Below are 27774 nucleotides of genomic sequence, written 5' to 3' on the forward strand. Positions count from 1 at the left end.
ACCACCCAAAGGAAACCTGGTCCACTTCAATAAAACTACAAGTGCCATTTCAAACAATCTAAAAACCGGACCCTCTTCATCGAGAAACCAATAGTTCGAGCAAGGAACTCATGCATCTCCTTTCTTCCAAAATTCATGGGCAGATGAACCGCCATGGTCAAGTCTCGGCTTCCCACTTCACCAAATTGCCGAGTCGTCCAAATCCAAACGAACCTGCATGGGAAAACTTCAAACAAAAGCATGACCTTGTCTCGAGGAAGGATTCACAGGATCCAACCAGTACATCGGCAGATCGACCCTATTACAGACTTTTCCTCACCTACAGTCCTGTTATCGCTTGGACACATGTTACCACTAAGTAGCATTCATGTCTCAGCAATCGCTTGGACATGTAGACATGTGAAACTAGTTAAAATGAATTAGTTAAACTCTTTCTTGTTGGACATGTGACCAATTAATTCAGTGGTCGAATTGAATCAGGTAAAATGAATTAATTAGTTGATTAATCGATCTCAAATTGAATTGAATATTTTCAGTTAACTAGGTTGATTAATTGATCTTAAATGAATTGAATTAATTAATATTGAATTTTAAAAAATAATTATTTACATATCTAACATCTAATTATTTGATTAATTAATCGAACTAAATTTTAATTTGATCAGATAATTTAAATAAAATATAACAATAAACACTTCTATAAACGTAGTTCAATAATTTTGATGTCAATCTGATGATTCTTTCCCAAGTTCGATTCTTTATTTAATTACTCAACATTAATGCTGTTAGATTTTCAATTCTCAGCATTATTAATATTTTTAAATTTCATATTTTTAGGCTTAATTATAAAATAAAAGTATCCAAATTATACTTTTTTTAAAATAGGTGTTCAAATTCTTTTTTTAATCATCCAGGTACCTAACGTTACAAACATTACCACTTTAGGTGCCCGAGTCGTAACTGCCTTTAAATGACATGTTTTATGTTTTGGTAATTTTAAAATTTTATTTAAAATAAAAAAATATTTAAAAAACAAAATTTTTGAAATGACCCGAAACTTTGAAAACTCACATTTCAAACCCTAAGGGTGCGTTTGGTTCACGGAATAGAAGATTACCAGTGGGAATGTAAGATTACCAGGGAATAGGATTACTGGAATGTTGTATTTTGTGTTTGGTTGGTTTAGCAGGAATGTAAGATTATCGTGTTTGGTTAAAAGAATAAAAGATTATTGGAATGTATATTTGACCAAATTGTCTTTATTATATATTTGTTTTTTTAACAAGTTGGAAAATATTTATATATTTTCTTTAAAAAATTTAAATTCATAAAATTTATATAATTTTTTTACAAAATTGAAAATATAAAAAGGTTTAATGAAAGGGTAAAATTTTATTTTAACCCCAGAATTTCATATAAAATTTTAATTATAGACTTTTTTTGTAAATCTAAAATAGTTTAAGGATAAATTTGTAATTTAACATTCGTAGAATTTTTATTATTCAATGACAGAAAAAAGATATTTAAAAAAATTTAAGGGCATTTTAATCCAAAACGTCGGGAATCCAACAATACCTAAGGAAATGGAGGTAATGACATTCCCGGTAATATACCCCAAAAAATCAACTATTAGTAATCTTACATTACTGAGAATGAGATTTCCGGACTAACCAAACGGGGGAATGTAGATTCCATTCCCATGGGAATCTCACATTCCCCCATCCAAACACCCCCTAAAGGCTAAATTGACGTCATTTGTCGTCGACGAAGCTCTAACCGACCTCACCTCTTCCTGACGATCAGTAACCCTATGAAACTACAATCAATTGACGTTTTTTACCCCATGAACCCTACGCTGAAATTTGTGACCCCACACGATCTCGACGGTCAATCGCCGACAACTATTGCGACGTATAACTAGGAAGATGGTAGGGACCACGTTGTCGACGATTTGAGTTTTTTTTTTTGTAATTTAAAAGAAATTAGAGTTTTTTTAATAAATATAATAATTTTTTAATTTTTTAAAAAAATTAAAAATTACTAGAATGTGACAAGTGTCACTTAACAGAGAAAACTAAAGACAATTACGGCGCGAGCACCTAAAGTGGTAACATTTGTAACGTTTGGCACCTGAATGATTAAAAAAAAGTTTGGGCACCTGTTGGGAAAACGATATAGTTTAGGCTCTTATTTTATAATTAAACCTATTTTTATGATGTTATTAAATTTAGTATTTTCATAAAAATAAATAAAAAGAATTGTAATTTGACCAAATTAAATCGAATATATTGATCAACAGAACGAAATCAAACCGAATTTTACACATCAGTCCTATGTGAACATAAAATCTTCCATTCTGCCATAAATGTATTCATCTATCTATATGAACATTTGTATTTTCAGTCATATTTATGTGTAATGTGTGAGACCAGCCAAACCAATTCCGTTACGGTTTGAACGTTGACAATCATAAAAAATGCATTGTTCTGTGAAACAAACCAAGAACCTTCCCATCGGACCAATAGCATTCTATCCTTTCATGCCGGTTTCCACCGCCGGAGCGGCTGTCGTTTGAGCTCCTTGATTTTGTTGTCTCGCCATGTTCCCATGACATCCTACATTTTCCAAACAAGATTAAAAGTCATGGAGGACTCATCCATTCTGATTCAGATGAAAAGTTACGATCGATAAAAGAACGATAATTGATTAGTATTTTTGTCGATGGATATTTGTAAATAGTCTTAACTGACATCAATATACATATGGTTATCATGATTATTTATAAATCAAGAGACTAGGTAGATCTGATAGTAAAAATTTTCGGTTTCATTACGATAAGTCACGAAATCTGTCGAGATCATGTGATTATATTATAATGAATGTGATTACCGAGGGACATGTCGAAGCCCCGGTTCTTGAGCTCGCGGTATTCTTGGCACAGGGCGCATCTCTCGCAGCATAAATGTAGACAGCAATCGTTGCAGCGGCCCTCTTCCAACCTGTATCGACTCCTCATTCTTTGCCGATAGAAGCCGGAGTAAATACAAGCACACCCACACCCTGTAAATACAGCTATTAATGTGTACACTGCTCCCCTTGCTCCGCATGCTGCACATGCCAATGCCATTCATTAAACATTTTTGTTCAACTTCTTACAACTTTCCCCAACAGCAAATAAAAGAACAACTCACAGGTTGATCCCTCCTCCACGATCTCGGCAATTCGTCCAAAGGTGACGCAAGGGCACCAGCATGTAATACAACCTATACAATCCAAGTTCAAAACAACGTGAGTTTAATTAATCTCATCAAGTGGCCATTTTAGGGTTACTTTGAAAGGAAAAGGCTTACAGTTGGGAACATCGGAGCCGCAGGCAAAGAGTCCCGTCGACCAAGGGACTGTCCCCTCCGGCTGCTGCGTAGGACATAGCCGGCTTTTCGAGCTAGCTGGAGCACCGGTTGATGGTTGTTTTCTGGAGTGCATGGCGATGCCTGATGTGTCTTCCAGGGAAAAGAGATGATGTGCTTTACCACGAAACGCTGCTTCCCTGAAGATTTAAATAACTAGAGAACACGCCTTCACCGTATTAATCGGGTCCATGTTAACAGTGTTAGGTTAAACCGTTATATTGTTTAATCAATACAAATAAAGCATCGGCTACATTGGCCTGTTCTGTTCACCGAACCAGGGAAAAAGGTAAAGCGTAAACTGCATAATATGGTTTCCTTTCAAGTAGAAGTTGAAGACTCATGGGAATAACGCATGAACCAATCCGAATTATACGTATCGAAGACACGTAATTAAGTTAGAATGAAAGGAAAGGAAAAGAGGTGACAAAATTAGGGAAAAAAATTATATGAATTTTGTCAGAAAGGAATCCATGTGCACGAAACGCATCGAAGATACATAATTACACGAGCACACACATGCAACTACGTCTCTTCGACACACATCGACCGTACGGACAAAACCATCGTAGACATTTTCGGAGCTCTAAGCGAAAAATAAAAAATATATCTTTATAAAATGAAAGTATATTTTATTATTTTAAACAATTAATTCAATATTACATAAATAAATCATAGAAAAATGATTATTTTTTATTAATTATTAAGAAAACACATTAAATACAACTAAGAGAGAATAAATATAAAAATATTGAATATGTGTACGATACATAGCTTGATTTTGAATAATAAATAAATAAATTGTATATTATTTTATTGTTAGATTAAGATTGAAGAATACTAAAAATTAAAAAATATTTGATAGATTGAAGAGTAAGATTTGAATTAAATTTAATTCAAAATTGAATGAATTAATAAAAGAAATGAAAAAGGAGAGTAAAAAACTAAACATTTTATGAAATTATAAAAACTAGGGGTCCAAAATATAAATATAAAAAATTAAGGGTCTTAATTATAAATACAAAAAATTGGGCCCTGAGCAGTTGCTCAGGATGCTCCCCTTAGAGTCGGCTCTGAGTAGGGATGGACATGGGTCGGGTTGGGTTAGGTTTTTGGTCCACCCGACCCAACCCGAGAACAAGGAGTCCTCCACCTAAGACCCAACCCGACCCGACCCCGACCCGATATATAACATAAAAACCTGACCCGACGCAACCCGAAATATATAGAGGGGTATTATTGTAATTATTCTTAAATATTTATCGTAAAATTATATATTTTTCGGGTCGGGTCGGGTATTTTTCACCCTAAACCAAAACCCAACCCGAACTCGAGTTTTTTTTAAATCTGACCCGATTGGGTCAAGTCAGATCGGAACCTGTCGAGTTTGGATCTCATGTCCATCCCTAGCTCTGTGTACTACACATGTTGAATTAAAATGAAAAGAACTGGCAAAAAAATAAGAAAAAAAAACTAATACAAATTTTATCCAAAAAGAATAAACATACGTGATATATGTCAAAGACAAATAATTACACATGCAATTCTATGTCTTCTACACACCACACACGCTTATTCTTTTATTTCAATTTAGTTCAACATGTGCTCCTACCATCCAAATTTAGGTGCGTTTCATAAAAAAAGTAGTTGGGATAAGTCACATTTTGCCCCATAAATTTGGTTTATTTTTAATTTAGGGTCTATTTGATAGATTGTAATTGATTTTCTGGAAAATAATTTGCGTAAAATATATTACATGAAAATTGTTTTACGTTAAATGAAATACATGAAAACTGTTTTACGTAAAATGAATTATATTTTCTAGAAAACAGTTTTTAGAAACTATTTTACGAAGTTTTGATGGTATTGTGTAAACCATTTTCACTAATTGTTTGATACACTATAATTGATTTTATAGAAAATGATTTACATAAAATGAATAAAGTTTGGTTCGATTAATATTTTAAAAAAAACTGATTCGATTAACGATTAAAGGAAAAAAAAGTTCGGTTAATGGTAATTCAATTCGATAGGTGGCAAGATTAACCATTTAAATACGCTTAATTTTAAATTATTAGTATTTTATTAACATAATACTAAATTATCGTATTAATACTAAATATATAAATTAATATTCCTTATTATTAATAATTTAATAATATTATGTTTATAAAAATAATAGTTAATATTAATTATATTAATAATTTATTATATATTATTAAATTTAAAAAATAATATAATATAATATATTTGAGTACATATTAATATAATATTTTAAATATAATATTATTAAAATTATATTATATTTATATTAAATATTTTAATAATTAATATTTTTATTAAAATGATATTAAATTATTAAATTAATATTAAATAATTAAATAATTTTTTTGAGTACTTATACTAGTGAAAAGTTAGAAAAATATTTTACGAAAAATCAGATGATAAAACATTTTACGGAAAATACAAAGAAACTAGGAAAATCAATTACATCTATCAAACACTAAAAAATGTTTTTTATGAAACCAATTACAATTATCGAACACTGAAATATATTTTTTCAAACAAATTTTTCCAACTATCAAATACAAAAAATTAAAAAAAGCATTTTCCGAAAAATATTTTTCATCTATCAAATACACCCTTAATCTTTTTAACTTTCCTTTTATCTATATTAATACCTTGGAGTTTTGGGTCATGAACTTATATTTTCTTTTGTCCTTTTGGTGTCATGACACTTGATTAAGTTATATCAACCCTTGAGAATTAAAAAAAATTCAAAACTACAAATTTAAAAAATTATTATTATAATTTTTTAAAATAATAATATTTATTATACTTAATATTTATAATTAATAACTTTTAAAAGAATTATCTAAAAACAAAAAAAATATTTTACTTGTAATCATTCAAACGTTATAAAATACTTAATCTTTTCAGGAAAAAAAGAGTATTTCATTGTACAAGAATCATTTTCCAACAATTATTTTCACTGCAACTATGTATTGTTTTGTGGCCAATTCCTTTTGGTGAAAAGAGTTATGTCTCATCTTTTCATGCCACTTTCCATCACCGGAGCCGGTTGCATGGGCATGCCACGATTTTGCTGCCCCGCCGTGTTTCCGTGCCATCCTACGTATAATTAAACATTCGTTGGTATCTTTAATATTCTCACATACATGATGCTGATTTTATAATGATCACCATTTACCGTGGTACATGTGGAAGCCATTGTTCTTGAGCTCGCGATATTCTTGGCACAAGGCGCAGTACTCGCACCAGAGATGAACGCAGAAATCGTTGCAGGGACTCTCCTCCAGCATGTAACGACTCCTCATTCTGGAGCGGTAGAACCAGGATAAGATGCAAGGGAACCCCGTGAACACTCTGATGACTGCATAGATTGCTGCACATACTTCACAAGCTGCCATGGTCGACGATATCATGAGCAATTTGTCCATGGTCGTGGATAGAAAATATTGGAAGTCGATCGTGAGAGAAGATGGTTAAACTTACGGACTGATCCATGGTCGACAATATGAGCAATTTGTCCGAAGGTGATACAGGGACACCAGAATGTTATGCAACCTATGAAATTTGAGTCGAATGGAATTTGTGACTGATAAAAACATTACAATGATGGGGGTCTGGTTTAAAAAAGCTTACAGTTTGGAACATCAGAGAAGCAGTCGTAGAGTCCTGTTGACCAAGGGACCTGGCCATCCTGCTGCATGTAGTTTTGGGAAGGGTAATGGACGTGGTGGTTCGTTGTGGCGATGGGGAAACCAGTTTCCGGAGCTTGTTGAGGAAAGTAATGAGGGGGTGCCGAGTTCGGTTGGCCGGCATGTTGCATGTAGGTCTGGGGAGGATATTGTTGGTCCGTTGAGGCAATGGGCAAACCGGTCGCCAGAGGTTGTTGAACAAAGTGATGAGGGGGTGCCGAGTTTTTTTGGCCAGCCGGTTGCATGTAGTTTTGTGTAGGATATTGATGGAGTTCCATTGCTTAAGTTCTGACCGAAGGACCGTGATGACCTACGAGCAAGTAATACCTTACGGTTCAACTAAGGACGAGAGAAGCTTATAATGGGTGTTATCAAAATCGATTACAACACCGGCAATGGAACGAGATGCAGGGTAACATGGCGGAAGGCCGTGAAGCGCCGGTGAAGGAGGATAACCGGCGAGTGGAAGAGGAAAATTTCAGTCCATGGATGGATTACTATGCGACAAATTTGGAAGCAAAATAGGAAGGCGTACAACAAGATCCGAAAAGAAGGGTGTTCCTATTGGTGGCTCACCATATAATACGTTAGCTGAAGTTAATGAGGACAATATGAAGACATCCGAAAAAAATGCATTATATTGATGATTCTTGCACATTTTGTCGCGATAATGATTTTTTTATCGACAAAATTATATATATATATATATATATATATTTACTCTGCAAAATTAAATTTATTAAAGATAAAGATCGAGATAGAGTCTTGTTAAAAACTTCTCTAATCTTAGGCGGAGGAAAAAGATTATCTTATCAAGGTACAAGGAACCAAGGCAACACAGAAATTTGGTTTGATAATTTTTCTATTTCCTCGAACAAGTCCCACCACCTCCAAGGCCTCAAAGACAAAGATTCGATCCACTTCAGCGCTACTTGGGAATCCGATTCAACTATCAAACTAAAGATTCCAACTCAACCAGTTTCAATGAACAACAGCAAAGTAGTTTTTATTGCCATCAATTCTGCAAAATCAGCACTTACAGGAGCCACCGGACCGGAGAACAACGCTTTAGCATCTCCATTGCTCGATCTTAACACGCCTCCACAGCCAGCAGACGAAACATTGAAAGCACCATCCATGTTAAATTTCAAACAACCTGCTACGGGAGGGAGCCACACCAGATGAGAGTTCTTCGCAATTAAACAGTCCACCGGATTGTTCCACCAATCAGCTTCAGAGACAAGAAGGTTGCCGTTTATTGCTTTAATCCAAATAAGAGTCCTCATCTTGACAGTGAACAAAAGGTCCTTTTGCGATGTTGATTTATTATCGAATACCAAATCATTTGCGATGGCAGACAGATTTGAATGTAATTCAGAGGATCAGATAGAGAAGCGAGCCTCTCACCCCAGTAAAGTCAGTAAAAAAATTCTGTTAAGGTAGCGATTTTTGGTGTCCCGTCAGGAACGGGCGTCGCAGAGATGACCTTTTTCAAAGGTTTAACTTTCATTCTTAGAGAGGTAGTGGACGTTATTCCTAAAGTGCAGACAGTTCAGTTAATCACCTAGGGTGCGTTAGGGCCAACAAAATCCCCATTAGAGAGGCTAAGGAAATATCAGACAGTCAATTTCTTTGGTTCAGGCCATAAGGATCTGATTTTAGCCGATCAGTAGCTGTGAGAGACCATTGGACTTCCAGGCAGCTTTGCCTTACCCCAGAGTGTAAGTTGGAGTGTGTCGCCGTTGTTGTGGAGCACTTACGTAAAAACTTAATGTTACGTAAGATGCTATAACAATTACGCAAGTATACATATCGTTCAAGTAATAAAATGGAAGCTATAAAAGCTTCGGATGTCGAACCCACATAGAGCGTACGTGTCACAAAAAAGTTGTTGGCAAAGGAAAATATAAGTAATGTGTATTTTAAGAAGGTATCATAAAGATAGCAAAGTAATAAAATCAAAATGATAAAAGTAGGGGAATGCTATAGCAAGCAGTGGAGCAATCAGACTAATGGACCAAAGATTGTTGTTGTTATCTGCTAGCTTACAGTACAATTATAATGCGGCAATACAATTATGAGTTATGCAGCGATTAACACATTAATCTTCTCTCAAGAATTAAACACTCAACCAAATGGAATTAGCTCTCATCAATATCATAGATTAAACAGTTAACGAAGCATAACACTCGACATCATACATCTCTATATGATTTAGTTTACTCTCATAAACACTGACGCTAGAGCGAAAGTAGCAAGCAATCTTAATAATTCTTAGCTCTAAAAACAAACAAGATTAACACACATGAATATGAAATTATCATAAAGTATGCATTTCATCGAACACCTTATGTTCAAATCCAAATAAAACAAAGAAATCAAAATATCCAACTTCACAATAATGTTTCTCCCTTCTCAATTTGAATACACCAAGCAAAGATGAATCTCAATCGGTTATCGCTGCTACACGGTTGCTCCACACTATTAGTACACTCTTCGACGAATGACTTAGGCGGCCATGGTGATGGTAGGAGAAAAAATAAAAGGAAGTTAGGTTTTTTCTTAAATGGGAAAAGTGTGTAGAAAAAAGTTATATTATAGCCCATCAAGGCTAAACTTTCCACCAATAGAAAAGTTCTCTTTTTTGTTCAAATTTTTTTTAAGTTTAAATTTCAGCTTTTAATCCTGCAGCTTTATCATTTCCTAAAATTTCTCCAACCACCTTGTGACTCAAGAGTTGTTGCAGAATCATCTCAGCACTCCAATCTAGCATCAACATACAGTATCGGTTACAACATTAATAATGTCACAACATCAGTTTTGCAACAAAAACATCAAAATCAGTCCAAGTACCAATGATTCACTCCTAATATGCAAATGATGTAAAATATTCTAAAATAAATATAAATATGATCCAAATAATACTAGAGTGCAAACTTAACCTACGTAAATAGGATATAAAATATAACTCTTTTAGAGAGTTATTACACCCCCAAACCTAAGTGTTTGCTTATCCTCAAGCAAAGCATGACAACAACTTTCTCACAACAAATAGACATCACTCTTACACTTGCCTTGCACTTGTCACCTCATAACCTTAGTAATTTTCTGCCAATCACCTTTAAATCTCAAGACAATTATGAAATCAACTCAAATCAACTTATGATGCTCGTGTATGTGTGTGTGCTCTTAATCGAGAAGGTTCACTACCATGGGTATTTGCAGAGAATATCATAATTATCAAAGTAATTAAAAAAGCAAAAGATGTCACAACAATTACTATTTAGTTTAGCTAGAGCTTCAGCTCATCAAAATTATCTGCCAATACTTGAGTAGTAAGATGTCAACAAAGAACCCCCTAGCCTTTTAGGTAGAGTCATCCCGTGAAGACTTCCATTCACTCATGCTATTCAAGACTGTCTTCCCTAATTAGCATTCACTAAGCGTACCAAACTTGCCTTAGCAACGGAGTGTTCTACAACTAAAATATTGTTGTGAACATTTTATTCAGTTAGAGCCAGATGGGAAGCTCTGACAATTCACACATAATTTAAAACAATTTTTTTGGGTTTTTTATTTGTTTAACATGGAAGATAACTAAATATTCACCAAAATACCCACAAGTGAACGTAACACGACATTCGATAAATATTTATAGCATCACAAGAATCATTAAGGTAATTTAAAATTATCTCTAAATCATAAGATTATCAGCAGATATTAATACTACAACTAGATTATCGATACTATCCTCTTTCTAAGATCAGTTTCGACCTGATTAAGGTCCGTAAGAGCTTGAGATTTTTCATAAGGATAAAGCTTAGCTCGAGAGGGACGTAAATGGCCAAAGAAGCCTAGAGACACTCGTGACGGCTTCGTCTGACATGAGGGCGATGGTTCAGGGTCCATTCAAGAGCTACTTGGGGCGGCCATGGCAGAAATATTCGAGAACCTTGTTCGTGGAAAGTGGTTTGGACGGTGTGATCGATGTGGAAGGATGGTTACCATGGAGTGGAAACTTTGCTCTAAGTAGTCTTTACTACGCCGAGCATATGAACACCAGCGCCGGTGCAAGCACCGGTGGAAGAGTGAAATGGGGTGGATTTCATGTTATTACTGCTGCCGATGCCGCGAAATTCCGGGAAATTCACCTTCGGTAATTTTCTCGCAGGGAATGCTTGGATTCCAGGAACCGGAGTGCCGTTTGATAATGGATTGTGAACTTGTCGATAGGGTATATGTAAATATGAAAGTGACACCTATGTTGAAATTTATAGTTGATTTGTATATCGTATAGGTTTTGTGTAATAGGGAAAAAAATGCTGAAATTATTGTATTTATGAAGGAAATTAATAATAAATACGTTTCTTTAGCTACATGATTTTTTATCTTTATTTTTTAAATGAAATTATTCGTATAATTATAAATATATTTTTAAAATAAATACTATATATTTAAATATATCCAGCAGTGATGGTTGAGAAGTTCACGTTTGGCAGATGCTTAGTCTAATCAAGAACTGAAATATGTCGTTTTAGGGATAATAATATTATTAATAATAAAGCCAAGTTTAGTTAATTAATTAGTTTTAGCGCTTGAGCAATACTTGGCTGCCTTTTATATTATATTTTTCGTATATAATTATTGAAACGTCTCTTCTCTTCCTACCTTTTCTTTTCCTTTGATAACCTTAGTTTACACTTCATTATCCATACACCAATTAATTACAAAGAATTTAACTACTCCATTCCAATAATAATCTTCCCACATGAGCATAGACAAATATATAATTCCATGGTAAGGGATGTGAACTTAGAAACTTATATTGTACATTTAAGAGTACAAAACTATAAAAATTTAAAGGGTGATAGATTTTAATAGAATATAAAAAGACAATGACTTCTATGAAAATTTAAAATTTTCAGGTGTCCAATCAAGAACAGGGCTAGGATATTTAAAATAAAAAAATAGGAGGGGGCAAAGTGCTTATTTAATTAATATTTAGATTAAAAAAGACCTAAAATATTATTATATCAAAATATTAGGATTATTTTCTGATATACCGAGTGTTTTTTCAATTTCACGAACAGAATTTAAAACCCGAGCCAAATCAACACCATACCATCCAGAAATGAGATTTAGGCAACAATTCAACCAAAAAGATAAGGAGTATAGGCGCCCTTAACATTCAAATTATTTCATGAAATATTTCGAAAATTTCGATGAGCATCATCATCTGTCAATCATGATGCTCTAATGTAGTCTTAGCCAGTTTATTCATGTTTACTTTCCTCAAAAGTAGTGCTTTGCCTCGTATGGACAACAGTTTGTAGCAGTATGAATCTATGTGATGACCGTAGGTGCGGATCGGCCGGTGAACTCCTGCATCTTGGAAAGTTTCAGAGCAACCTCCACCTGGTATCAAAGGCAAGAGTCAGCCTATAATATGCAAGTAATCTGGAACACAGGACAATTTAGACAAGTTCGAGGATGCTCACGAGAGGAGCAAGTGCTTCTTGGGAGTCTCTTCCGGTTTTTGATGAATCCTTTTCGTATTGCTCGATATAGAGGCGGATAGTTGCACCTTCTGAGCCGGTTCCGGAGAGACGGAAAACCTACGCATGGGGGGGTGTTAAAATCAAATACTGCTCGAATAAGATTTTTTTTAGAAATAAAGTGGTGAAGAAGTTGAGTTACCAATCGCGATCCATCCTCGAACAAAAACCGAATACCCTGGTGCTTTGAAACAGAGCCGTCAACAGGATCCTTGTATTCGAATTCATCAGCATTAACAACAGTTGACACATCTGAACGAGCCCCCTTCACAATGCTGCATTATAACAACAATATGATCATCAAAAGAAACTAAAATATATAACCAACGGAAATTTTAGTCCCAATAACGAGAAACATCATAACAGCGATATGCATACCTATTGATTTCATCGAGAGATGATTGTAATTTGACCAGATACGCCATTAAATCCTTCGCTGCACCAGCATCGACATTCTTCAAGAGAATAAATTATTTAGCACTCTCAATCACTTCATCGCCTAACACAGAAAAGATCTACAAAATGTTATACCTCATAGTCGTATCGAGTATAATAATGTCGACCATAGGCAGCCCAATGCTGACGGACTATATCCTCAACAGTCACAAGCTTTTCCCCATTGAGATTTTCCTTGTTTTTATATGCAAGTATTGATAACCAAGCCAAAACAGCCCAGATTCCATCTTTCTCTCGTATATGGTCAGAGCCTGCCCACAATAGAATGTTTTAGTTCCAAATGTATACTTCGTATTCGTTACATCAAACACTTACCAGTTCCAAAACTTTCTTCTCCACAAATTGAACATAATCCAGCATCCATTAAATTGCCAAAAAATTTCCACCCAGTGGGTACCTAGCAAATAATCGATTAATAGCTACCTTACAAAAGTAAAAAATAGTGGCAAGTAGGAAAAATTATCAAAACCCATTTCCCATGGTATACCTCAAAAAATTTCAAGTTCAAGTGCTTGGCCACAACATCAAGGGCAGCTGATGTAGGCATACTCCTACAAGATGCAGAAAATAAATCTTCAGTTTCAATTTCTGTCAAGATAATTATAGTTTAACACTATATATATATATATATCAGAGTTTGAATCGCAGAATAGATGTGAATATATTGGCAATTTTATAGTTTAATTAAATACAACACACCATTCTAGCATGGTGTGTAGGCCTGAACACAAATCACTTTTTCTGACATTTGCAGTTTCTAATTTAAACTTAAGATATCATACAAGGTGACAGAGTCTGAGGTATTATTATCATGTAGAGGAAGGACAGACACATTTCACCTATTCATTGCATCTTATAAAGGCTTCAAATGTAGAATCACCTTTCTTTAAGCTTTAAAGACATTAGCATGTTAGTTGTTTCATGTTTATAACCTTTAAGTTGTAAGTCCAACATAATTAATAGTTTCGAAAGAACCAGCTGGACAATTGCGCTGGTAGAATTGAATGCTCCAATAGAAAGCATGTTAAAAAACGATAAAAACAGTTCACCTGGCAACTCCCTTCAAACCAGAAGAAAAGTAAGGAATTGCGTTGACCGCATTGGCAGCAATGATGGCAACTGAATCTGATGGAGTGACAAAGAACCTAAAATGGAAAAAATATATATATAAGATAAAATTATAGGAGGCGTAGTTAATATTAAGATCTTAGATTTTAATTTCCCAGACGGTATGAGTACCTTTTTCCCAGTATCATATTACGATCAGCATCACCATCAGCAGCGGCACCAAACTCTGGTGGCTCAACTTCAGAGTTCGATTTGCCCAATCCCATGCGAGCAACTAACTCCTTTGCATAAGTCAGATTGGGATCAGGATGCCCTCCTCCAAAGTCCTCCTGGTTTGCATCATGTCAAAGCATTAACAAAGAATAATGTGACCCATTCAGCTAAACAGAGATGTAACATATCACAAGCCTAAAAAATTCTTCCACCGCTTAAAAAAGACCTTGGGTACACAGTTCAACAGTGAGATTTCTTTTGCCCCAAGCTCTTCCACAAAAATGCGATGAGCATAAGCTCCAGCAACTCCATGCAGTGCATCATAGCTTCAATACAAGGTGAAAGGGTTACACCTTTTGGCCAAGAATTATAGTTTATTCCAGAAAATTAAAAGTCCCGTTCTTAAAAATAAAAGGTTTATCTACATACCAGAATGTAAATTTCGAAGAGGAAAGCAACTTGCGGATAAGATCAAAGTCAAAAATTGACCTGAAAATAGAAGCAAAAGGACTTCAATATTTAGACTGCTTGCATATACAATCAATGTTAAAACTCTTGACATTCCCAGAATGAAATAATCAGGATATGAATAATACGAAGGGGAATTATGACACAACTCACGAGATTTTTAATCAATGAAAATGATTTTCTAGAAGCTTTTAAGTTTCAATTCTAAATCATAATAATAATAGCAATTTCCAATCAAAGGGGATACACAAGGATTCAAGAGAAGAACAGATATCACCATTTGAATGATACTGCTAGCCAGTATTTATTAGGTAAAGCACATTCACTTGACGACTAACTTACTTCATCAATTTCACATAGTCATTTGCTGAATCAAAAACCTCAACATCAAACTGTCCCTCAGGCCCCGTAAAATTTGCAACACCAATTGTACTGATTTCTACCTGGATAATGCAACATGTTGATAAGATAAAGTTAGAGGTGGAAAGATGAAAAATGTTGTTTTAGGGAAGCAAGACGAACATTTGGTAGATCTTCAGCAATCAAGTATTCTGTTATTGTTTTCGTGTTTTCAAAGATCTTATCAGTGATAGCCTCTGAAGCAGGTCCACCATTTTCCATGTTGTATTTAATTCCAAAATCCTGCAATAAAGACAGAAAAGCCAAAGCAGACGTACATTTTTCAGATGCTGCATGCAAAAAACAATCTTTGGAAGTTAGACAAATCAGCTTGGGCATACCTCATTAGGACCACCTGGATTATGACTAGCTGTCAAAATAAAAGCACCAGTTGCTTTGGATCCCTGATATTGAAGTTTGTAAGCAGACCTTTATATTGTCAAAACTAACTCATATTGAATAGCTTCTCACAACAATATAATAATGGAAATGAAAATTAATACATAAACAACCAGATATAAGCAATAGGAGCAATGTTACTCACATCCACACCAACTCTTTCACGAATTACAGCTGATACAGCAGGAGTTGAAAGCAATCCATTTTGACCAACCCATACTCGTCTTACTCCATTTGCAGCAGACATTTTAATTATTATCTGTCAATTTAACACAAGGGAATGCCTCACTGAGCAAATTTTGTACGATGATCAATAACTTATTGCCAAATGATAACATCATTGAAGACATCATAATACAAGCAACCACTCAAGAAGCCCTTGGTTGCATCCACTTAGAACATAGGAATTTGAATTTGGGCACAAAATTCCATCATAATAATTGGACAAACCATAAACAACTACTATATATACTGTATTAAGTACATATATGAACAAAGCTGTCAAAGAGTTATTGGATCCTAAAAGCAGGTTTAGAAAAGTTAAACTAGCCAAGCCATAACCCACTTAAACATGGCCACCACAAATGCGTTGATAAGTTGAAGGCTCAATCTCTTAACATGACCAAAATGCCTAACAAAAATCCATATAAAAAACAATTCATTGCCAGACGGAAAAAATCATTTCAAAGAGCACCCCTTCAATGAAATAACAAGAATTTTTCCCATTCTAAGACGATATGGTTTTATGATATCTATTTAGATATAAAGTTGCAGCACCTGAATAGCATCCTTTGAGAAATAACGACCATCACCAGAAATAACAAGTGTAGCACCTATAACCACGAACAGAAACAAGAGATAAGCCACTGTAAATCTGTAATCCACTGAAGGTATGCAATCAAACAAAGGAAATATGAATTGTCAATATCATTTTTCTCTTTACATAAACCATCTTTCAAGATAAGGAATGGACTTCTTCCGAAACAAAGTAACGGTTTACCAAACGAGCTAGCAAAAAACTAAAGTGGATTTGAATATGTTATACAGTCACTATTCCAATAACTAAGAACTCAATGTTGTAAGAGCATTAGATGAAGCCTCAGATGCAAGGAATTGACTTAGCAGGCAATACAGAAATGCACCATTAGGAGCAAAATTCCCCTTCCCCTCCCCTTAGGTAGGAATTGTTCAAAAAAAAGGGTAAAAATACCAATATTCTTGGTGTTCTTACTTCTTATCAGGTGTTAGGAACTTAGGATAAAGATCTTAAATCTGAGGTGGTGCTCTTATCAAAGGGTAGGATAAAAATCTTAAATATGAACCGTGCCCATGGTGCTCTCCTCTTTTACATACAGAAAAATACCTGTAAACAAGAAGTGTGTATATATCGGTTTCAAGGTCGGTATAACTCTACTATTGAGATATAACCACCTAAGGTCCTAAACCAATGTAGTCAAGAAGCACGCCTAGTGACTGAGGTGAAGGAGAGATTTGGAAAAAGCCTTGCACTAGACAAGGCAGCTTTATCGAAGCTCACAAAGGCAAATTCCCTTTGTTTTCTTCTCAGTGAAAAACTAAATTATGAAAACAAAAACTAAAGAGTTTTATGCAAATTGTGACTCTATTAATCGATCCCTCTAAAACAAATTACAAAAGATTGATCTCGACTTGTAAAACTCCCCCAAGATTCTAAGAGCCCATTAATAACATTATGCCTCTAAAGATTAAGCAGTAAAGACTACCAGGTACATTTAGCATACAAAAATGCATAACATCAATAAACCCCTACCTTTAACTTTCTCTGGTGTAAGGGCATCGAATGTTGACTGAACAAAGTTTTGCAAATAATGAGGTTGAACAAAAACTTTCACCTGGAAAGATCAAAACATCACAGTATAAAATTTCAGTAAAGAAAATAGAACAAAAATCCTCCCAACGTGCATATAAAAAGGGCTCCGACAATGAAGGCGACTATAAATCTAATATACATATCCTACGTAAGAAAATTGTAGAGAATACTGTTCAAACAATATAAGTAATAACTCAAGAACTATCGAGTAGTGTTATATTTTTTTATCATCGGTTGGAGAGTATTAAAACAGAAAATTGTACTGGTCAACAAACATCCATCAACCATAAACAGTTATAGAATCGTTCATGTATAGAAATATAACACAAAAACAGTTATTAATTATATTTTAAGCATTAGATATTAGACTTCTACATGCAAAAGAGATAAAACCAGACTTTAAGTTCAGATCCGGAATAGAAAAGGAGGAGGAAAGTAAATTCGCATGTAAATCAGCACCGAAAATGCTACACTGTTCCTGCATTTCTTCGGTTATATGGTATATATTACTATAGACTAAATATGAATCTATGAAATGAAGATTTATAATATAGTTTAAGAGATCGTCTAATTAAACGAGGAAAGATTGCAGGCGTCAACCGGACGGGTTAAATTTGATCACAAATTCAGATCAGAGTGATGGAACACGATAGATCAAGATAGCCGGTCTCGATCTAACTAAATGGAATGGACGATTACCTTCTTACGGAGGCCAGAAGTTCCAGGCTTCTGCCCTTCGAACGGCGTTGTTGAGACTTTGGAAACCTTGAAAACCATCTCTTAGCTTTCTCTGTCAAATACGCAGCCCAGATCAAATCAATACGAATCTCTTCAAAGAAAAAGAAAAAAAAAAGTTGAAAATAGGGAGAAAGATGAGCTCACTCGTTGGAGAGATCAAAGTGAAACTGGCAAAAATGACGAAGTGACGGACGGGGTAACCTTTTTCAAATATATATATATATATATATATATATATATATATATATATTATAATTTAATATAAAAAATAACTGTCAATGTTATAGATAAAGTTAATTTTTATTCTCTAAAGAATTTTTCCATTCATTTTTAAGTATTTATTATTAATACAGCTCGTTAAATGATATTTATTGTGTTTATATTTTTATTTTTTAAAATAAAATATTTTTTAAAAATATTTTTCTAAAAAATCTAAATGTATAACGAAAAAAATATTAGACACTTGTTTTTAACGAAAAATTCTTTCACCACTAAAAATTAATTGAGTATAAATTGGACATTTATTTTTACAATTAAACCATATATATTATTTGTATTTGCCCTTTTAAATAAAACAAACGCCAAATAAGAAACTTTGCTAAAATAATAAATGGATTATAAAAACAGAAGGCCAAGTACACTATTAGTCACTTGGTTTTTTTTATATATATAGAATACAAATTATCTTCGACTATAGGACGTTATTTTATTAAGTCATTAACTATTAAAAGTTACAAAATAATCCTTCTATTATAGGGTGATGCTTTGTTAAGTCCCTCAAATATTAAAGGTTATAAAATGGTCACCTTATATGTCACAACCCAAAATTCTTGGAATAATTTTAGTAATTTCAATTATCTTTTTTGAGAGATTAAATTGCAATAATTTGAAAATTAGGATCCTTTTTGTGAGCTTTATGTTAGTTCAAGGAATTGAATAGGAATTTACCTTTTACAAATCATAAAAGATGAGAAAAGAAGAATTTGAAGCTATTGGGTTTTGAATCCACGTCTAGAAGCACAAAGAACCATGTCCCTACAATCTAAACTAGTTACTGTAGTGTAACAAAATAATAATAAAAATATGAGAAATCATCTTTTATTGGATTTTTAAAATCCTTGAACTAATCGGCCCTCAATTTCCCTTACAATTTCGAACAGGAAATAAGTTTCAAGAAACACCCTATCGCCGCTGCTGTTTAACGTGTTTCCGGCCGATCCCGACCGTCGTGAGCCACACGACTATCATCATCGGACTCCTCTTCCTGTTCCGATCAAAACCCAACCAATGGGTAATTCCACAGTCATTGTTTTCGCCGTCGTCCCCGTTGGTAAAAACCCTAACCACTTTTTCGATTATTTCATCGACTTTTGGTTGAATATTTGATTTATTTTTGGTCGATTTTAGTAAATGATTAGTGTTTATTTTGTATTATATTTTGTGTTTAAATACTCCTTAATTGTTCATTATTATTGTTGATTTGGACATTTTTACATGATTTTTGTGTATGGCAATTATTTCTAGAAAATGTGCTTAAAATGTCTAAAAATTGCACTTTTTATTTTGGAATCAAGGCAGAAACAGTGGGCATGAACATGTGCATGAAATGACTGGTGTAGCAGTTCGTCAGTAGCTTCTAGAAGGTCTAGTCAGCAATTCTAGAAGGAGGACGGATGACTTGAGCATTTCAAAATTCAAGTTTTTAGGAATTATCTTTTTATTTTTAAGATTTAAATTAAAACAATTATCATTTGTATTTTCAGCTTAATTTTAGGATTTTTAGAATGCTATAAATACCCATTTTAGGGTGAGCCTAGGGGGTACTTCACTTGTCTTTGAGATCATTGTGATCAAAACCCTTCTTTTCTTTTATAAAAGTTCTCTTTTAGTTTCTAATTTGTTTATTTGATTTTATTTTTAAAATGTTAAGTATGACTTATGTCATGCTTAGCTAATTTTCTTTTAAGTTGAGGGTTAAAGCGATGACTCAATTCCAACATAGGGATTTAAAAACACTTAAACAACTTCGAATATCTCTCTCAGTTGTCTGAACTTATTTTCAAAATTAAAACGATTTCAAAAACCAAATATGTTGGTCATGATGTTAAATATGTAGGAGGAATGATCGACTTATTGAAAGCGGATTCGACTTCCTAGGAACACACTTCGTAAAATTGTTTGCTAAGAGGAAACTAAGATCGGAATCGATTATTATTGAAACAACATAATTCGAGTTGATCTTTTATGAACTTAAACATTTTTTATCTACAATATTGTTTTTTATTATATCAATTTCCAAAATCGATATCAAAGGTGCCACTTGTGTATTCAATATACAAAGCATAATCACAAGGATTGATCCTTGTAGATAAGTAACCGACGTGAATCTCGAAGTAAAAACCTTTTTCGATGATAAAATGAAACTGAGTCAAAGCAAGAGCCTAAGGCTGACTTTTACCATGTTGAATATATTTCTTTATAATCTTCCTTATAATCTCTTTATTTTATTTCATTTCATTTTATTCGCAAATCCTCACCTTTACTTAAACATTTTTCAACTTACTTCTTGGCTCAGAGATTAAACAAGTATAAATCAGGAAGTTTTTGTAGTCCCTGTGGGATTGACCCTTACTTCTCTCTCACTACGTTTAATTTCCTTTATTTATTATTTGAGAAGAATGGATTATTTTGATGCGAAAACGATGCATGTCAGTAAGATGATAAATTTAAAGAAATTGGTCGCCTGAAACCTCATTCGTCACCGTCGCACGTCTCCACCGCGCATGGGGCAACTCCCTCAACACATATCCTTCTAGAATCGGTATGGTCAGACCGAGCCGGTCTGAACCAGGTCTACCCGAACCAGTCGGACCAACCAAACTGACAAAACCAAAGCGTTAACTTTCTTGGACCGTTGACTTGACCAGATTGTTGACTTTGACATGATCGTTGATCTAACCTGAGTTGACTTTGACTTTGACCATGGTTGATCGTTGACTTTGACCAAAAAGTTAAATTTTTCAAAGAAACCATGTTTTATGTTTTTTGACTTCTTTAGTTCAAATATGAATTCTGTTTTTCTAAATTTCAACCTAATAAGTTGTTTTTCAAAGTTTTATCTTCTGATTTTAATAGTTTTCCCAATTAAGTTTTGTTTCCAACGTAATTCGTTTTGCTTTGTATCCAAGATATTATGGGACGATGAATTCAAGATCGAGAGCGATCAAATGGTTTAATGCCAAAAAATATAGCTCAAAAATCGAGGAACACTCTACTATTTTTTGTATGTTTTTCGGAACTTATTGGTAAATGCATGAATTGAAATAATTAAGAAATTAGGTGTATTTAATTATTGTTGAACTCAAACTGAATACAAAGTAAAGGTAGTAAAATGTATAAGACTCACATGAATTTCATAAGAAATTGAAAGATCGATAAGAAACAATTCCAAGTATAGTGATTAATTAGTAAATAAATTGACCTCATGATCCGTAAATTCTGTTTAATTTCTTTAAAGGTTGAATGTTGGGAATACTTAGATAAGAAATTACAAAAAAATAGCCTTATGGAGTAAAATTGTGAAATACCCTTGTGCTGTAAAAAGACCAAGATTACCCCTGAAAGTGAAAAATAACTCTGAAAAGACATACTTGACCCAACTTAAACTACTGAGACACCTTTTAAATGCTTGTTTTGTTTAAAAAACTTTCGATATTCGATTTAAACCTCCGATAAAGCAAAAGATTTATAATTCTGATTCTTGAATAAACACTTGTAGACTAATTTCTTGGAAGTAATACAAACGTCATAATTGAATGAAACGACTGAAATACCCTTGAGATGAAAAAGGGACCTAGATCTCCCCTGATAGTAGAAATGCCCTAAGAATTTATTAATGTCTTGATAGAACTACAGATTCATAGATCTGATTGAAAAAGACTGATAAACGATTTATAGCCTTCGAGATAGTTACATATTCAAATATTCTGATTTCTGAATAATAATCCGATGGCCAAATTACCAAAAAAAGAGCATATGTTTGGATTGAACAAAATTATCAAAATGTCATCAAGCTGCGAAATGACTAAATTAACATCTAGAATTAAAATGACCTAAATACCCTTACGACTTAGATTAAGTGAATGCCTCTGGATATACTTAAGAAACATCGATAAACGTAAATGTTATACTGCCCCTAAAGGTTATGGAACACATCCAAGTCGTCAGACATTTTGAATACTATTACAATGCAAAAATAAATAATATCATCGGCATACATGTCCGTCCCCTCGAGATATGTTAAATGGTAATTTTGATGGTAATCAGTTCAACTAATGTTGTTAGTATTAAGGAATATTGAAATTCTGATAATTTGATATAAGTTTGGCATACTGCGAATTATCATTGTATTTTACTAGGAATTCTTATGGTAGCAAAATTGATTAAAATGCCTCTGATGGCCTATATAATGAAATTACTCTGGTTATATCTGAATATGAAATTGTTCTGATGTGAAGGTTCATGAATACCTTTCAAATGCACTCGAATCCTATATGGTTCTGAAGCTTTAATTTCTAAAAGTTTGATTAGCTTCGTTAGTAGTCGAACCCTTTTAATAAGGACCCAATACTTGAAATCCAACCAATTTTACGTAAATTCATGTTTTTTATTCCTGATAATTACCAAGCACCTCTGAAAAATATCTAGATCATCTAGTGTGTTCCTGAAGCACAAAGATATTTTTCTCTAATTTACAAAAAGTCTGACTCTGTTATTTGAAATAAAAACATGATTTCTGATTACTAGTTTCTGATTTCTGGTTTCTGATACTAGGTATAACTATCTCCTGATTTCTGATATTATTGGTACTGTCTAAAACTGTTTTATTTGGGTAGGATCCTAAAGTTCTAAGGTTCAGCTTTGATCAAGTTAGTAATTTCTTACGGACCTAAGGTGGCCCTTGGGTAGGCCCATAGGCCCTAATATACTCTATTAGATTAGCTCCTACACCCAATAGGCCTAAAGTAAGTCCTTATGGATATAGTTATAGGAAACCGTATATGGAGTGTTTGGTTAGAGGGTAACTCTGACCATTTGTGTACTTCACGCTTCTTTTAACTTTGCTTGGTAGGCAACGATAATTGTTTTCATGTTAGTCTTCTACAGTTGATTTTCTTTAATTTTCTTTTCCCCCTTTATCACATATTAGTTTTTCCTTTAACTTTTTTAGTTTTTAGTGACTTTATTTTCATGATAAATTTGTTGTCCTTATGATATTATTTTATCTTTTGAACCATTCTCGATTTTTAGACATAAAATATTTTTATTTTTAGGGTTAGATTTTATATCATTTTGAGTGGTCAAGAAATTATTTATTTGTTTTCATGTTGTTATTTTATGTTTTAAACTGTCATATTGGATTTAGATAAGTAATTTGTATTTATAGATCATTTTCTCATATCGTTCGATTATAATTTGTGATATATATGTGATATTTCAGTAGTTTGATCTCTTTTTATGTTTTCCTTGTTGATGTGAGCAAATATATTCTTAGTTATCTTTTGTTCAAGTGTTTTTTTGTTAGATTTTCAATATTTTCTTTGTATAATATTTGTATGATCTTAAATGATTAGTTTTTTTTCATAATTTAAAAAAAATCATAATCATATGTTTATGCTGTGGTTATCATTGTAAACTTTTATTATAATTTTAAATATTTATTTATTTTTTATAAAGGAAGTGGAAAGATTATTCGGGATTTTAAATAATATTTTTATCATAATAGCATAGCCACTGAAAGTTGAAACTATGATCCAACGGCCATAAATGAGAAGCTTCTGGTTTACATTCAACGGCTGTTCTTTATTACATGATATGACGTGGATCAGTGACGTGGGTGGAAGCTGAACTTGGATTGGTCCGGCTTCTGAACTCTGGATTTATGGATTTCTCCCTCTCCTTTCTTTTCAAATCCCATGGATTTGAAGTAAAAAAGGTCTTTAGATTTTTCTTTCCACGTGTCAATGTCTTGTTGGTTCCCTTAATGCTTTTAGATTTATCTAAACAAATAGAAAAGTGCCACGTAGATAGAGAGAATTGAATTTAGAGTAATAGTTAGGGATGGACCTAGAACGATGCCGACGGATTCTAACCTGACTTAACCTTATTTGGTCGTAGTCTAAAAGTTATGTTTGATTCAGACCCATTCGAGCTTTTTTAGAGATAAAGTTAGAGTTAGGTCGGTTGGACTGTTAGAGGTATTCTATGGAAGTTGTTTTTAAATTGGCGTTGGAGGCATCCTACTATTCTACCTCCTCTTTATCCTATTGCATATGAGAATAGGGTTTTGTTGTTTTTATTTTTATTGTTGTTGTTAGAGTTAGGTCGGTTGGAATTTAAGATAAAAAATATATGATCTCATTCAACTTAAGAAATATAATTTTATCTTATATTTAGGTATAATAATAAGACTCCTCTGTATATTATTATTTTTAAATAAATTTTTATTTTTATTGAATAAAAATAATATTTTTTTTGTTTTAGGTCGAGTCAAGTTTTTATAAAAATATTATTTCCAGTATGATATGGTTCGAATTATATCTCAAAAGGACAGGTCAAGTTCAGGTCGGATAATGGGTATATAACTTTTGGATCAGCTTCTATTCACGTAGAGAATGTGTAATTTTTAGGTTGAGTCGATTGTACTGGAAACCGATCCAACCCTATTATAGAGATCCCTAAGAAAAATTAACTTTAAAGCATAGACGAACCTAGGCTGGGATGGTCCCTAAAAATCTAAAATATAATTTTAAATTTTTTTCTATATATTTTTTATTAAAAATTTATTTTTATTTCTTAAAATTTTATTCCTCGTTTGAAATTTTATAAATTTAAATTAACATAAGATTTTAAGTCGTCCCTACTTTAAGGTACTAGTATTCATGATCGTACAGTACCATTGACTGCCTCATACGGATACGATGTTATCCAAACCGTACAATCATTTTCAGATCAGAGGCGTTAAAGACTGCATCGGGAGCTTTCAATGCGGATTTCATTTCATGGGGTTTGCAAGAGCCGGAGACGAAGTAAAATAAGGGTGAGTTTGATTGGAAGAATATGAGATTTTTATTAGAATAAAATCTATATTCTCCTGTTTAATTGGTCTCGAATGTCATTACATCTATTTTCTTAGGTATTGTTGGATTACCGATGTTTTTGACTAAAATGCCCTTAATTTTTTTTCTTTAAAAAATATCTTTATTCTGTCATTGAATAATCAAATTCTACGAAGGTTAAATTACAAATTTATTCTTAAACTATTTTAGATTTATAAAATAAAATCTATAATTAAAATTTTATATGAAGTTCAAGGGTTAAAATAAAATTTTACTCTTTCATTAAACTTTTTTATATTTTTAATTTTGAAAAAAAAATTATATAAATTTTATGAATTTATTTTTTTAAAAGAAAATATATAAATAATTTCCAATTTGTTAATAAAACAAATATATAATAAGGACAATTTGGTCAAATATACATTTTAATAATATTTTATTCATTTAACCAAACATGGTAATCTTACATTCCTGCTAAACCAACCAAACACAAAATATAACATTCTCAGTAATCCTATTCTCTGGTAATCTTTATTCCCACTGGTAATCTTACATTCCGTGAACCAAACGCACCCTAATAGGTATGAAGGCTATTCCCTGGTAATCTTTTATTCCCACTGGTAATCTTTTATTCCCACTGGTAATCTTTTATTCCCACTGGTAATCTTACATTCCGTGAACCAAACGCACTCTAAGAGGTATGAAGGCTCGAACACAAAATTTTAAGTTAAACATAAATATAAATTTATAAAATTTTAGAAGAATAAAAATAGAATTTTAATAAAAAAATATATTAAATTTTTTTAAAATATATAATAATTTATAATTATAGAGGCGACTGCTTCCCTACACCCCGTCTAGGTACATCATTGATTAAGGTTAAAAGATTTATGATTCATTCAATAAAAAAATTACAAGAACTAAATGTTGATCGTAACGATTTTAATACGTCTAATGTCGTGTTTTCAACATTTATATTCCATTTTAATCTTAAAATTTTATTTTTTTATATCATTTATTCAAATAATTTATTTATATTAGTTAAGGATAACAATTAGGTTTTTTTATTACAGGCGTGCTCCCAAAAGGAAAAGTCGCTACAATATTTTATTACAGAATGATTATATGTAAAGTTTCACTTTCACCCCATTTGATTTAAATTAAAAGAAAGAAAGATTCCTCTACGAAAATATGTAAACACAATTCCAAACTCTAAATACAGGCAAAAAATACAACATCACTGATTTACATGCAAATCACGAGTTAAGCTACAAATCTAAACCCTGTTTCAATAGATAACAATACTTTTTTTCCCAGTTCCCACGTTGATTTCAAACCCAAAAAATAATTAAAATTGAAGAAGAAAAGGCCTAAAGAATCGATCAGTGGAGAAGAGAACTAAAAGATGAAGTCATGCTAACTTCGCCTTTTACTTTAAGCTCCAGCGCTTTACTTGAGAAGCCACCGTGGGGTTACACCTTCGGCGGTCGACCGCGGCCTCGCTTAACTCCAGGTGGTGGAGGGGCGATCGCCGGTGTTGCTTTAGCAATCTTCGGGGGGCGTCCGCGTGGCCGTCCGGTGCTGACGGGGGTCTTGGGCTTAGGCGAAGCAGACGGGTCTTTGGGAGGACGACCACGTGGTCTAGGCGGAGAGACGACGGCGCCGGGTGGAAGGGGAGTTTTGGCTTAGGAGGACGGCCACGGCCACGCTTGGGTGGAGCATTGGGGTCGGGCCTCATGTAATTGTTCTTTACCATCACATTTGACCGCCGTTTTTCATCTTGTGAGGTGGTGGGAGAGTACAGTGGCGTGAGCCGCTGGGAGATCCGAGTGAGTCGACTCGATGTGCTTCGCTATTGTTGACTTATTCGACCCGGCTTTCTCGTTCAATGCGTCTATGGCATCCAAAATCATCTGCAAAAAGCAAACCGAAAACGGAAAATAAGATAACATAAAACGACGAACAAGACCCAAAAAAAACTTCTGGGTAAACCTCAAATACCTGAGGATAGTCTGGGAGTAAAGATTGTTGATCCCGGGGAGGACCTTGAGTTTCATTAGCCGCCATTGAAATTCGAAGCTCTTTTCTCTTTCTTTTTCGAGGGAAAAGAGAGGGACTGTTGTTGTGAAGGTAGAGTGATGAGAGAGGTTGTAGGGTTTAAATGAAGATGGGAGAAGAAGAAAGGTAGGGGCTATGATCCCACGGCTGGGAATTGCTGAATTAGTTTATTATGAGATCACCAAGATCGGTGACGTGGGAGGAAGTCTGGATTTATGAATTGGCAGAATATCAAAATTAGCCCCAAAATTTACTAAAGGATAAACACAAATGGTCTCGGATTATAGGATACGGTTTTAATAAGTCTCTCTATTATTAAAAGTT

The 27774-nt window shown here is 33.5% G+C and overlaps 3 protein-coding genes and 1 pseudogene across 3 annotated transcripts; all 4 read right to left on the reverse strand.

Annotated features, from left to right (window-relative positions):
• Window positions 1-2529: 2529 nt before the first annotated feature.
• LOC120179515 (protein PLANT CADMIUM RESISTANCE 2-like) lies at window positions 2530-3751 on the reverse strand. The gene is made up of 5 exons (XM_039185092.1): window positions 3681-3751; window positions 3351-3547; window positions 3192-3263; window positions 2890-3108; window positions 2530-2615 (listed from the first exon to the last, which is right to left on the reverse strand). The coding sequence occupies exons 1-5, from the start codon at window positions 3749-3751 to the stop codon at window positions 2530-2532; spliced, it is 645 nt and encodes a 214-aa protein (XP_039041023.1).
• A 2654-nt stretch (window positions 3752-6405) lies between these two features.
• Window positions 6406-7573, reverse strand: LOC120179490 (protein PLANT CADMIUM RESISTANCE 2-like). Its single transcript, XM_039185070.1, has 4 exons — window positions 7074-7573; window positions 6924-6995; window positions 6619-6831; window positions 6406-6539 (listed from the first exon to the last, which is right to left on the reverse strand). The coding sequence occupies exons 1-4, from the start codon at window positions 7405-7407 to the stop codon at window positions 6454-6456; spliced, it is 705 nt and encodes a 234-aa protein (XP_039041001.1). The 5' UTR covers window positions 7408-7573; the 3' UTR covers window positions 6406-6453.
• Window positions 7574-12257: 4684 nt separating this feature from the next.
• LOC120179525 (phosphoglucomutase, cytoplasmic) lies at window positions 12258-18449 on the reverse strand. The gene is made up of 19 exons (XM_039185104.1): window positions 18419-18449; window positions 18236-18326; window positions 17477-17558; window positions 16465-16520; window positions 15833-15946; window positions 15630-15692; window positions 15412-15531; window positions 15232-15332; window positions 14851-14910; window positions 14648-14747; window positions 14380-14537; window positions 14190-14285; window positions 13628-13691; window positions 13456-13537; window positions 13216-13391; window positions 13063-13139; window positions 12827-12959; window positions 12628-12744; window positions 12258-12544 (listed from the first exon to the last, which is right to left on the reverse strand). Exons 2-19 carry the CDS (start codon window positions 18311-18313, stop codon window positions 12473-12475), a joined length of 1749 nt encoding a protein of 582 aa, XP_039041035.1. The 5' UTR covers window positions 18314-18326; window positions 18419-18449; the 3' UTR covers window positions 12258-12472.
• Window positions 18450-26606: 8157 nt separating this feature from the next.
• Window positions 26607-27472, reverse strand: LOC120179527 (annotated as a pseudogene).
• Between the last annotated feature and the right edge of the window lie 302 nt (window positions 27473-27774).

Source organism: Hibiscus syriacus, unplaced genomic scaffold (genome assembly GCF_006381635.1).
Source record: "Hibiscus syriacus cultivar Baekdansim isolate YM2019G1 unplaced genomic scaffold, ASM638163v2 tig00112428_pilon, whole genome shotgun sequence".
NCBI lineage: Eukaryota > Viridiplantae > Streptophyta > Magnoliopsida > Malvales > Malvaceae > Hibiscus > Hibiscus syriacus.

Excerpts from the sequence above, each read along its gene's own strand:
- LOC120179515 (XM_039185092.1), bottom strand. The coding sequence starts at position 3,751 with ATGAGTCTTCAACTTCTACTTGAAAGGAAACCATATTATGCAGTTTAC. Across the intron at positions 3,548-3,680 it reads TTACCTTTTTCCCTGGTTCG|GGAAGCAGCGTTTCGTGGTA; the intron begins GTGAACAGAACA and ends TTAAATCTTCAG. Across the intron at positions 3,109-3,191 it reads CGTGGAGGAGGGATCAACCT|CATGCGGAGCAAGGGGAGCA; the intron begins GTGAGTTGTTCT and ends TGGCATGTGCAG.
- LOC120179525 (XM_039185104.1), bottom strand. The coding sequence starts at position 18,313 with ATGGTTTTCAAGGTTTCCAAAGTCTCAACAACGCCGTTCGAAGGGCAG. Across the intron at positions 16,521-17,476 it reads TACACCAGAGAAAGTTAAAG|GTGCTACACTTGTTATTTCT; the intron begins GTAGGGGTTTAT and ends TCGTGGTTATAG. Across the intron at positions 12,745-12,826 it reads TCGAGGATGGATCGCGATTG|GTTTTCCGTCTCTCCGGAAC; the intron begins GTAACTCAACTT and ends CCCCATGCGTAG.
- LOC120179490 (XM_039185070.1), bottom strand. The coding sequence starts at position 7,407 with ATGGAACTCCATCAATATCCTACACAAAACTACATGCAACCGGCTGGC. Across the intron at positions 6,832-6,923 it reads TGTCGACCATGGATCAGTCC|CTTGTGAAGTATGTGCAGCA; the intron begins GTAAGTTTAACC and ends CGACCATGGCAG. Across the intron at positions 6,540-6,618 it reads TGGCTTCCACATGTACCACG|GATGGCACGGAAACACGGCG; the intron begins GTAAATGGTGAT and ends AATTATACGTAG.